This window comes from Triticum urartu, chromosome 7 (genome assembly GCF_003073215.2).
Source record: "Triticum urartu cultivar G1812 chromosome 7, Tu2.1, whole genome shotgun sequence".
In the NCBI taxonomy this organism is placed as follows: Eukaryota; Viridiplantae; Streptophyta; class Magnoliopsida; order Poales; family Poaceae; genus Triticum; species Triticum urartu.
The window spans coordinates 118,750,376-118,762,171 of NC_053028.1; the positions used below are offsets into that span (position 1 = coordinate 118,750,376).

At 44.4% G+C, this 11,796-nt stretch overlaps 1 protein-coding gene across 1 annotated transcript; it reads left to right on the plus strand.

The window, feature by feature from the left end:
* Positions 1 to 5,763: 5,763 nt before the first annotated feature.
* On the plus strand, positions 5,764 to 10,559 carry LOC125525721. The gene is made up of 3 exons (XM_048690726.1): positions 5,764 to 5,853; positions 10,018 to 10,175; positions 10,254 to 10,559. The coding sequence occupies exons 1-3, from the start codon at positions 5,764 to 5,766 to the stop codon at positions 10,396 to 10,398; spliced, it is 393 nt and encodes a 130-aa protein (XP_048546683.1). The 3' UTR covers positions 10,399 to 10,559.
* The last annotated feature ends 1,237 nt before the right edge of the window (positions 10,560 to 11,796 follow it).

Here is an 11,796-nt window from a genome sequence, read left to right on the forward strand (position 1 = left end):
GAGGGCCCAGAGATACCTCTCCGATACTCAGAGTGACAAATCCTAATCTTGATCTATGCCAACCCAACAAACACCTTTGGAGACACATGTAGAGTATATTTATAATCACCTAGTTATGTTGTGACGTTTGATAGCACACAAGGTGTTCCTCCGGTATTCGGGAGTTGCATAATCTCATAGTCAAAGGAATATGTATAAGTCATGAAGAAAGCAATAGCAATAAAACTTAACGATCGTTATGCTAAGCTAACGGATGGGTCATGTCCATCACATCATTCTCCTAATGATGTGATCCCATTCATCAAATGACAACACATGTCTATGGTCAGGAAACTTAACCATCTTTGATTAACGTGCTAGTCAAGTAGAGGCATACTAGGGACACTTTGTTTTGTCTATGTATTCACACATGTATCAAGTTTCCGGTTAATACAATTCTAGCATGAATAATAAACATTTATAATGATATAAGGAAATATAAATAACAACTTTATTATTGCCTCTAGGGCATATTTCCTTCACCCTCTCCCTCCTTTATATACGGGGGCAGGGGCACCTCTAAGACAAATCAATTGTTCTTAGTCGTGTGCGGTGCCCCCCTCCACCGTTTACTCCTCCGGTCATATTGTCGTAGTGCTTAGGTGAAGCCATGTGCGGATTACTTCACCATCACCATCACCACGCCGTCGTGCTGATGACACTCTCCCTCGACACTTTGTTGGATCAAGAGTTCAAGGGGTGTCATCGAGCTGAACGTGTGCAGAACTCGGAGGTGCCGTACGTTCAGTACTTGATAGGTTGCATCGAGAAGACGTTCGACTACATCAACCTCGTTAAGCTAACGCTTCCGCTTTCGGTCTACGAGGGTACGTGGACACACTCTCCCTCTCTCGTTGCTATGCATCTCCTAGATAGATCTTGCGTGATCGTAGGAAATTTTTTGAAATTGCATGATACGTTCCCAACAGGTAGGGGTGGACTAATGAGCAGCTCGGCTCGTTAAGCTCGTACTCGTTAAGCTCGTGCTCGTTAAGGCTCGGCTTGTTAAGCTCGTTAAGATTAACGAGCAGAAAACCCTGCTCGGCTCAGCTCGTTTGAAGCTCGTTAAGCTCGTGAGCGCTCGTGAGCACTCGTTAACAGATTATAATGTTTTACGATATACAGGATGAATGTGTAGGTGTGGTTTTCAAGACGAAATATGATGACTATAAAAAGAAATGCAGTAGTTTGTTGTCTCATAGGTCGATTAGATTGAATAGATGGGTTGAGGTGCTATAAAAGTTTGTCACATAAAATGAAAATATGTGTTGTGTTGTTACTAACGAGCTTAACGAGCTACTCGTGAAACTCGTTAGCTCGCTCGTTAAGCTCGTTAATCTTAACGAGCTAAAATCAATGATTGGTTTTGTTCATTAAGAAGCGAGCTACGAGCTTAACGAGCCGAACTATCGAGCGCTCATTAAGCTCGCGAGTTACGAGCTTTTGGTCCAGCCCTACCAACAGGTGGGAGGGAATGGGAGAGGCCAAGAGGCGCCCCAAGTAGGACCGAATCCTACTTGGGCTCCTCCCTATCCGCGCGCCCCCCTGCCATATATGTCGGGGGGGAGGAAAGAGAGGGGGAGAGGCAAGGATGGGGGAATCCTATTCCTCTCTTTCCTTTCCCTTCCCCTCTTTCTTTCTCCTCCTTGGCCGGCCCCTATGGGGAGCGCACCAGCCCCTTCTGGCTGGTGCATTTCCCCTCTTGGCACATGAGGCCCATATCTTTTGCTGGGGGTGCCCGGAACCCCTTCTGGTGACCTGATAAGTACCCGGTACCCCCCGAAACACTTCCGGTGTCCGAATACTATCGTCCTATATATCAATCTTTACCTCTCGAGCATTTTGAGACTCCTCGTCATGTCCGTGATCTCATTCGGGACTCTGAACAACATTCGGTCACCAAATCACATAACTCATATAATACTATATTGTCATTGAATGTTAAGCGTGTGGACCCTACGGGTTCGAGAACTTTGTAGACATGACCGAGACACGTCTCCGGTAAATAACCAATAGCGGAACCTGGATTCCCATATTGGCTCCTATATATTCTATGAAGATCTTTACGGTCGAACCGTTATGAAAACATATGTAATTCCCTTTGTCTATCGGTGTGTTACTTGCCCGAGATTTGATCGTCAGTATCATCATACCTAGTTCAATCCCTTTGCCGGCAAGTCTCTTTACTCGTTCCGTAATACATCACCTCGTGACTAACCCCTTAGTTGTTTGCTTGCAAGCTTATGATGTGTTTTACCAAGTGGGCCCAGAGATACCTCTCCGATACTCGGAGTGACAAATCCTAATCTCGATCTATTCCAACTCAAGAAACACCTTCGGAGATACCTAGAGCATCTTTATAATCACCAAGTTACGTTGTGACGTTTGTTACCACACAAGGCATTCCTCCCGTATCCGGGAGTTGCATATTCTCATAGTCGAAGGAATATGTATTTGATATGAAGAAAGCAATAGCAATAAAACTGAACGATCATTATGCTAAGCTAACAGATGGGTCTTGTCCATCACATCATTCTACTAATGATGTTATCCCGTTATCAAATGAAAACTCATGTCCATGGTTAGGAAACCTTAACCATCTTTGATCAACGAGCTAGTGTAGTAGAGGCTCACTAGGGACATGGTGTTTGCTTATGTATTCACACATGTATTAAGGTTTCCGATCAATAAAATTCTAGCATGAATAATAAACCTTTATCATGAATAAGGAAATATAAAATAACAACTTTATTATTGCCTCTAGGGAATATTTTCTTCAATGTTGTCACACCGAGAGGGCGCTAAGAATATCTCTCCATCGTTAGAGGAGAAAATCCCACTCTCGAGGTATCTAGTCCCTTGTCAAACTTTTCGATGAACCTGTAAGTTGTCGTTATGATCATCGTGTTACAGATGGAATTTGAGAAACCCCAAAGTCCACCATACAGTAGGAAGTGGCTACGATACTCTCATGGTCCAAGGAACTAAAAACACATGCTAATAATCTGTGTTATAACAATTGATTTCAGCCGATATTATCTCAAGGTATAACAAACAAGATTGGGTCGATTCAATATGATCGTTCTTCTAACATCATACTCTCAATCTTGACTTAGGACTATCGTTACTCTTTACAATATCCTAAGATCTGGAAAACATGATCAACAACAACACTTAACCACTCCTAGAGGCAAGACTGGGAACCTATACTTTACTATTTTATCATTCCACATGTGCATATGAGTTTTTCACTGAATCACATATTCGAGTACCATAGCAGTTATAACATGAAATATAAAATCTTAATTATGAAAATAGAAATATAATAATACCATATTATTGCCTCTAGGGCATATTTCCAACATATCGTTACACTTGACTATATCATAAGATCCAAAAAAATGATCGTCAACAACACTTGAGCCAGTCTTAGAGGCTAGACTAGGAACATATTATTTACTACTCCCTAATATGAGTTTCACACGTCAAAAACATGATCAGCAACAACACTTGAGTATTTATCATTTCACACGTGCATATGAGTTTTCCACTGAATCACATATTCCAGAATCATAGCAGTTATAGCATGAAATATAAACTCTTAATTATGAAAATAAAAATATAATAATACCATATTGTTGCCTTTAGGGCATATTTCCAACATATCGTTACACTTGACTATATCATAAGATCCGAAAAAATGATCGTCAACAATACTTGAGCCAGACTTGGAGGCAAGACTAGGAACCTATTATTTACTACTCCCTAATATGAGTTTCGCACGTCAAAAACATGATCAGCAACAACACTTGAGTATTTATCATTTCACACGTGCATATGAGTTTTCCACTGAATCACATATTCCAGAATCATAGCAGTTATAGAATGAAATATAAACTCTTAATTATCAAAATAAAAATACAATAATACAATATTATTTCCTCTAGGGAATATTTCAACAAAAAAACATGTTTCTTTTTTTATCTTCTGCGAGAGGTACAAATTTGCTTCCGAGAAAGTAAAAAAAGTGTATTTTTGCTTCCGCGAGAGACACATATTTGCCTCCTATGGAGGGACAAGTTTGCTTCCATGAGAGGCACAACTATACCAGAACCATGCTTCCGATTCAATTTTTTTCATCTGATTTTTCTTTGTTTTTTCGTGAAAAAGCCATCAAAATCTATTAACATGGTATTTAGTTTCAAAGATCTTGACGTGAGAAATCCAACGGTGAAAAGGGTTCAAAATTTAGACGCACGGTTTAAGAGATAAAAATATTTTGAATAAAAGAATCTACCAAAAAAGGAAAAAAACACCGAGGTTGTGACAAGTGACTCACTGCATGTGCATCATTTGTCGCAACCTTGGAAGATGGAGTGATCTTTACAAGAAGTACTTTTTTGTGAGAAAAACAAGAAGTACTCCTTGGGTAGTGATTTTGGGATGGCTTCTTTTGTTGTGAAGCAGGCTCAAAAGGCCGGGCGGCGAGCCCATCCGAGTCTGTCCATCAAGAAGAGCTACAAAAAGTAAGGAAGCGAAATCACTAATTAAGGAGTACTCATTGCAAAAGAACACTCCACTTTCCCAGGTCGCGACAGGTGGCGCACATGCAGCGCGTCATTTGTCGCAACCTGGGAGTTTTCCCTTTTTTCGTAGATCCGTTTATTCAAAACGTTGTATCTCTTAAACCGTGCGTCCAAATCTCGAAACGTTTCACCATTGGATTCCTCGCGTCGAGATCTTCAAATATAGATCACAAGTCAAACTTTCTTTCATGAAAAAACCGTACGAAAAAAACTGGGCGAAAAAACCGAACCGGGAGCACGGTTTTTCCCTTTTCGAAAGAGGCACGCCCGTGCGTCTCGCAAAATCACAACCGTGCCTCTCGTGGAAGCAAAACCGTGACTCTCGTGTAAGGAAAAAAACAGAAAACATATTTTTTTCCGTTTCCAAGAGGTACAGCCGTAACTCTCGCGAAAGCAAAACCGTGACTCTCGCGAAAGAAAAAAAATAGAAAACGCGTATTTTTTTCCCTTTCCGAGAGGCACGGCCGTGACTTTCACGTAAGCACAACCGTGCCTCTCGTGGAAGCAAAACCGTGACTCTCACGAACGAAAAAAAAACAGAAAACGCGTTTTGTTTTTCCCTTTCCGAGAGGCACGGCCGTGACTCTCGCGAAAGCACAACCGTGCCTCTCGCGAAAGCAAAACCGGGACTCTCGCGAAAGAAAAAAAAACAGAAAACGTGTTTTTTTCGTTTCCGAGAGGCACGGCCGTGACTCTCACTAAAGCACAACCGTGCCTCTCGCGGAAGAAAAACCGTGACTTTCACGAAAGAAAAAAATAGAAAACGCGTTTTTTCGGGAAAAAAATCGAAAAAAAAAATTTGATCGAAAAGCTAAGAAAGACCGGGGGAAACCAAAACGTCGAAAAAACCCGTTTAAAAGGCCGAAAATGTGTGCGGAAAAATAAAAAAATAAAATCCGAAAGGAACGTCCAGAGCGCGACACGTGCCGAATGGTTGAGAGCGCGCCAAATGGCGCTGATCATTGCGAGGCAACCGAAGGAGCGCTCGTTAACTAGTTGCTCCCGAAAGGCAGCGGCTCTCGGCTGCCACAACAAAGACAAGGCCCCGGATCGATCGAGGAAGCAAGCAGCTGCACCCAAACCCTAGCTGACGCCCCCTCCTTCTCCGGATTCTTGCGGCGTGCGACGTGCCGGTGCCATGGCGCTGCGCTCTCCCTCCAGCACTTCGCGGAGGAATCTGGGACCCCCTTATTCGCCGCCGGCGGACTCTCTGCCTCCCACCTCTCAGGTACCTAATTCCGCTCTCATTCATTCGATCCACCTACTATGCCTGCAATTCGCTGCCTGACTGCCTTGTTTTGACTTTTATCACCAAATTAACCCCATCAAACAGGTTTTATGCTAGTAACAAATCAAATTATATGATGCGCCCCTGACCTTTTTCACAGACACTAAGAGAGATATAAATTTGCCCAATAATGGTGAATATTGCCACTGAAATATGTACAATAAGTGCCGGATTGCAGAGTCTATCTTTGATTCATGTGCTAAATTTGTTACTCTTGCTTGAAAAAGTGGTGATAATTACTCAGTGGTTGGGCTTGGTCCCTGGCCCGCTCGCACATTCACTACAATGTGGATTTGATGAACCCCTTTTATATGCACATAAATCTAAGATGAAAATTTTGGTACTTTTGCGGAGCAGTTTGAAAAATTTTGTGCTTTTGCAGAGTAGAGTGGTTTTTTACTGAAGCAATCTGTAGTGGTTGGGCTCGGCCCTGGCCCGCTCGCACATTGACTACACATCGGATATGATGAACCGTTAATTCCATGATATGTGGGTGTTTGTGTAACATCCCAAATTTTCAATTCGGAATGTTATACACTAGATCATCATTGCATTTCATATTTATTGTATTTTGGCTGATCCTAGAAATTTTTCGCAACTCAAGGACCCTTGAAGAGAGTTAGGGATTTCGTTATTTTCATATTTGAGTTGACTCAAATTTTGAAAATAGGATCTTTTGATTTTATTTATTTCATCTTCAATTATTTCTATTACAAAAATATGAGAGAGGGAATAAAATGACTTTCCCAAAAATAAAGAAATATTGAGGGTTTAATAAAAAATCAAATAAGATTTTATTTGGTTTTATTTACTACTTTATTTGAATTTAGGAAAAAATGTCCGTTTTTCAAAATTGTAATTAGGCCCTAAATAAATGTTCACTTCGTCCGGCTTGATTTTCGAAGTCGGGGAAAATTTATTTCGAGACTTTTGGAGTCCGTTTAGTATTTCTTTCGTTAGTTTTTTTGTGCGGAATTAATTTTAAAAAAAATCCGAACCGACTCCGGGCCGTACCCGAGCGGGACTCCGCCCGGGGGGCCTTTATAAGCCGCCTGCCCGAGCCGCCGAAGCCCACCAGCGCCTCAGCCCCACAGCCCGCCCGCGCGCCCCAAACCCTAGCGCCGCCGCCGCCCGCGCCTCGCCGCCGACCCCGCCGCGCCGCCTCACCGCCGACCCCGCCGTCCTGCCGCCCGAGGTAGCCGCCGTCGCCGGCGGTTTTCCTCAGAAAACCGCCCGGTTTTTTAAAAGAAAAAACAACCATGGTTTTTTCTTTTTTTAGATCCGTTTGTTTATTAGAACGGTTTTTTCGGTTTAGTTATTTAGCGAGCGTTCGCTCGTTCGTTTGTTTTAACAAACGTGTTCGTCGTTTAGATCCAGTTAACGAACGTTCGTTCGTTAATTTGTTCGTCGTTTTTCTTTTTCTCGGATTTTCCGCGATTATTTCTGATCTGATTTTCGTTTTAGTATAACTTCTCGCTCGTTTATCGGAATCAGGCGATTCAAGCGCCTGGAGTTTCGTCTCGAAACCCTCTTTCCATTTAACCAACTTAAATAAGTTTTTGCTTCTATAAAAATTGCCTTAGATCCAGAATAGTAAAGGAAGCCTGTTTCTTTTGCTGTTTGTCTTTCGTTGCTTCGTTCGATTGGATTCTTTTGCCAACCGGAATTCTTAAGTTGAACTTTCTGGTTAGATCTCTTATTCGAGTTTTACCTGTGCATTAGATTAGTACTTATTGTGTGCTTGTTTGTTTGTGATAGAGTACCCGGAGTGCGCCGCTTGTTACTTCGAATCGCTAGGTTTCCTGGATCATCAGCAAGGCAAGTAACACTTTGATCATACCTCCTACTACCCAGTTTTATTACATTAGATCAATCCTTACACATTGCATGATTAGGATCTAACTAAATTGAGGGTTTGGAAAGTAGTTGAGGTAGTACCTATTACCTGTTTATTATCAAACCTTTGGGAGTTACTTCTACGTTGCTTATTATGCCATGCTATGCTAGTAGACGTGGATTGGGTGAGTGTATCCATGACAGATGTGAGTTGGTTAATTAATGGTTTATTTAAGGTGGCAACTTAAACACACTTCTGGGTGGATTGAGGTACCTGGGTATTCCAGGATTACCTGTTTTCTTTTGGACCGTCACTCAGGTTCAAAGGGATCATGAGATTATTCATACTAGAAACTTCCGTGTGCAGCCACAAGCTATTATGGGCTCTAGCATAGTTGACTAAGTCGTGCGAACTCTTACAGTGATAGACTAGCAGATGTAGGGGATGTAGGTGGTACGGTCTACCCATCGTAAGGTGCCAGCGCTTCTGAAAGACTATGTCTCGGTCATCCGTTTCTCAAACACCGTGTAGTGCGAGAAACCAAACGAAGGCAATCGAGTCTTGTGGGGAAAAATGCGCAAACCTCTGCAGAGTGTATAAACTAATCATGGTTAGTCGTGTCCCCGGTTATGGACATCTTGAGTATCTAGTACCTGGATTATCATGTGAATCTCAACATGTACTATAAAATTTAATTTGATGGGTTTGTTTAATGATGATGTTTACTTGGGATTGAGGATGTTATCAACCATTTTTAATGTTTAACAACCACCATGATAGTTAAATAAATTTATTCCTTTGTAGTAGGAAAAAATTAGCTTTTCGCAAAAATGTAACCATAGAGCTTTCCACCAGCCAAATATGCATGTAGAATAGCTGTTTCTTTCCATTACTCTCTATGTGTTACATTGCCAGCATATTCCATGTGCTGACCCGTTTCGGGCTGCAACGTTAATGTTGCAGACTTTTCAGACGACGATTAAGGAGTTTTAGGTTGTGGTTCTATACTCAGTGATGCCGTTGGAGTTGATGGACTTACTTATCTTCCAAGCCTTCCGCTGTTATCGTTATTAGATGGCCTTAAGCCATATTTATTGTAATAAGTTCTCTATTGAGACACTCGATGTAATAAGTGTGTGATTGCTACTGTGTTATAAATCCCTCAAGTACTGTGTGGTGTCAGCATTAGTGATCCAGGGATGACACCGGAGCACAGAGATTGGATCGTTTGAGGTCTGGTCGCTATAGTTTGATTTACTTTGAGTGAAGAAGAGTATGCTATCCTTACGTTTTAGTTTCCCTTAGTGACTTTTTGTGGTTCTTCTGCTGTACTGTTGTTAAACCATTTCCCAAACCTACTCTAGTAGTATAAATTTGATAGCTTTAGACATACTGGTGACCAATCTTCTGAAGCCATGCTCATTGCCACCTCGCCGCCTAGCGCAACCAAGGGCGACATCCCGCTGCGCCAACGCCACCCCCCGTCGAAGAGGAGTGGCCTTCACTCCAGCTATGGCCGCCGCCACCCACGACACCCGCAGATCGGCCAGATCGGACGCATCCGACCTAGCCCACGCCACCACAAGATTGACCTTGCAGCCGAGCCCCAGCCGCCACCACTGCAGGGCCGCGCCGCCGCCTCCCAACACAGCAGCAACCAGATCCACGCGTCCTCGCCACCGGAAAGCTTGCCGGACCCCCCCACCCCCGCGCGAGCGGCTTACCCGCACCGCCGTGATCCCGGCAGGGAGGGAGGGGAGAAGCCCCGCCGCTGCCAGCGCCGCACGGGCTTTGCCCGGCGGACGCCCTTCAGCAGCGGCAAGGAGGAGGAGGGGCCTCTCGCCGACGGCGGAAATGGGTCACCCGGGACGCGCGTCGCGGGAGCGAGTTGGGGGGGGGGGGGGGGGGGGCAATTACCTTTAAAGACCTTTCCATCTTTGTGTTTTATTTTTCCTTGGTGACATTTTGTGTTTCTCGAAATACAACTTTAACCTATTTTATAGCTTCTATATTAATGATGTTCTAAGTTGTACTATTAAACCATTTATGAAAACAAGTACTATAATATAAACTTCTTGTAGTCAATCTTGATAGCTTTTAGGCATACAGGTGGTCAAACTTTTGAAAGTTTGATAGCATGTATTCTGAAAGGACTTTGTTGGCAATTTGCAAGCCATGCTCTCTGGGTTGCATCCACTAACATACATAGCTATTTTAGAATATATGCATTACCGTCTCAACTTTATTTCTGTAATTAACCCTAGCAGGCTGGATCCGGCAATGGAGCTAGAGCTGGCGTTGCTATGAAGGTGAAGGAGGCTGAACATATGTTGGCAAATTTAGAAGAAGAGGGAGTGGAGATAGATGGCAACATAGCTAGTATTATTAATGATGAGATAGCTAGAATTAAAGCTGAAGCTGAGAGATAAATAATTGGAAGCTACAACTTATTTGATTTGCACTCAAATGAAACAATCCTAATATGCACATCGTTTTGATATAGGGAGAAGATTATCAATGTGCTGACAAGGAACGGGCGGATGGTACTGCTCACTATTGTATCTGCTGCTGCTGGTTTCTTCCTGGGAGGGGAATGTTACGAACGGGCCCTCTATGAGCAACTGGCCATGATTTTTGGTGAACCATAGCGTAGGGCGGCTTACGGGTCCGCTCTGCTTATGGTATGTAAAACCAAGCAGGTAGTCTTGCTAAAACATTGTTACCTAACTATGGTATGGAAAACCTGTTTATGTTGTCTAATAATTGTTGTGCCATACTGGGGATTTTGGCAGGTAATGATGTAACTCTTACTGTTAACTCCATGTGCCGTTCTAAGCTGCATGGAGAAGGTGATTTCTTAAGTACTGCATGTTAATTAGTGTTTGGTAATTGAATCTGGTCTGCGTGGTGATTATCTATGGATTATCTGTTGTGATAATTTATAGAATAATTCATGGTATGACACTTAATTGAATGGTGATTTAGTATTTCGCTTCACTCGCATAGACTGCTTGCAGAAATCATACATTGTCACTGTTGTCATATATTGGAATCTCCGCTCTCAAAAAAGAAAAAGAACCGGCTTTGGCAAAGCAGCTAACCGAGTTGCAAGTTGTTGTTTTCCTTCTTTTTTAGAGCATCTCCAGTCGCGCCCCCAACAAGCCTTACCAAGGCTCTTTTTTATCGCCGGCGCTAAAAAATCGGCTCAGTCGCGCCTTTAGAAGCCCATTTTTCACTGGTTAGGACTGAATTTGACGTCGGCGGACCCAGGGCGAACCCGACGTGCTGGGGCGTCGGGGGAAACGGTTGTTGGCACGAAAACAAGCGGGCCTGCCGAGTCAACGACTCGGCACCTTCGTCGTCCTCATCGCCTCGGTTCCCATGGGAATCAATGCGAAGGCTGCCGCGCTACCGGGCCGGTCAGCCTTTCATTAATGCCTCACGGGCGGCGCAATGAAGGCGCGGCGATGCGCGTCCCGCCCGCTCCCACCATGCGTACACACGGCAGCCACCCTCTCGCCGCCCACCCATGGCTATAAAAGTCGTCCATGCCTCGTCGGTGAACACACTCCCTCGCCACAGAACCCTCTCCCCTCTCCCCAACACCCCTCTCGACCTCTCACAGCCGACACGCGTCTTTCCTCTCTCTCCCCCGCCGACGAACAATGGTCGAGCGCTACCCAGAGGACGGTGCGACGGCCAACGGCTTCGGCCGCCGCCACCTGCACGAGGCACGCCTCCTCTATGAGGCCGACTACCCGGCGTCGCGGATACGCGGATGCCGGGCTCGTGGAGGTTGAGTGTCGTCGGCGTCTCGGTGCCTCCAGCGCTGATCGGCGCGCTGAGATCGCGCTCATCCGGTCGTCGCTGCCGGAGCAGGTGCGAAACCAGCCAAATTACGACCATGACAGCAACACGCTGTGGACGGTGTACTTCGACCGCCGCCACGAGGAGCAGCTCACCTCCACCAACGGCGTCGATCCCCCGTGGCTGCCTCAACTCCGAGGGGCGGTGCCAATGGTGGTGTGTCCCCGGCCGCACCCTCG

Bases quoted from the DNA above. Each gene is read 5' to 3' on its own strand.
- LOC125525721 (XM_048690726.1), top strand. From the start codon at position 5,764: ATGGCGCTGCGCTCTCCCTCCAGCACTTCGCGGAGGAATCTGGGACCC. The intron at 5,854-10,017 runs GTACCTAATTCC...TAACCCTAGCAG, and splicing joins CTCTGCCTCCCACCTCTCAG to GCTGGATCCGGCAATGGAGC. The intron at 10,176-10,253 runs ATAAATAATTGG...GTTTTGATATAG, and splicing joins ATTAAAGCTGAAGCTGAGAG to GGAGAAGATTATCAATGTGC.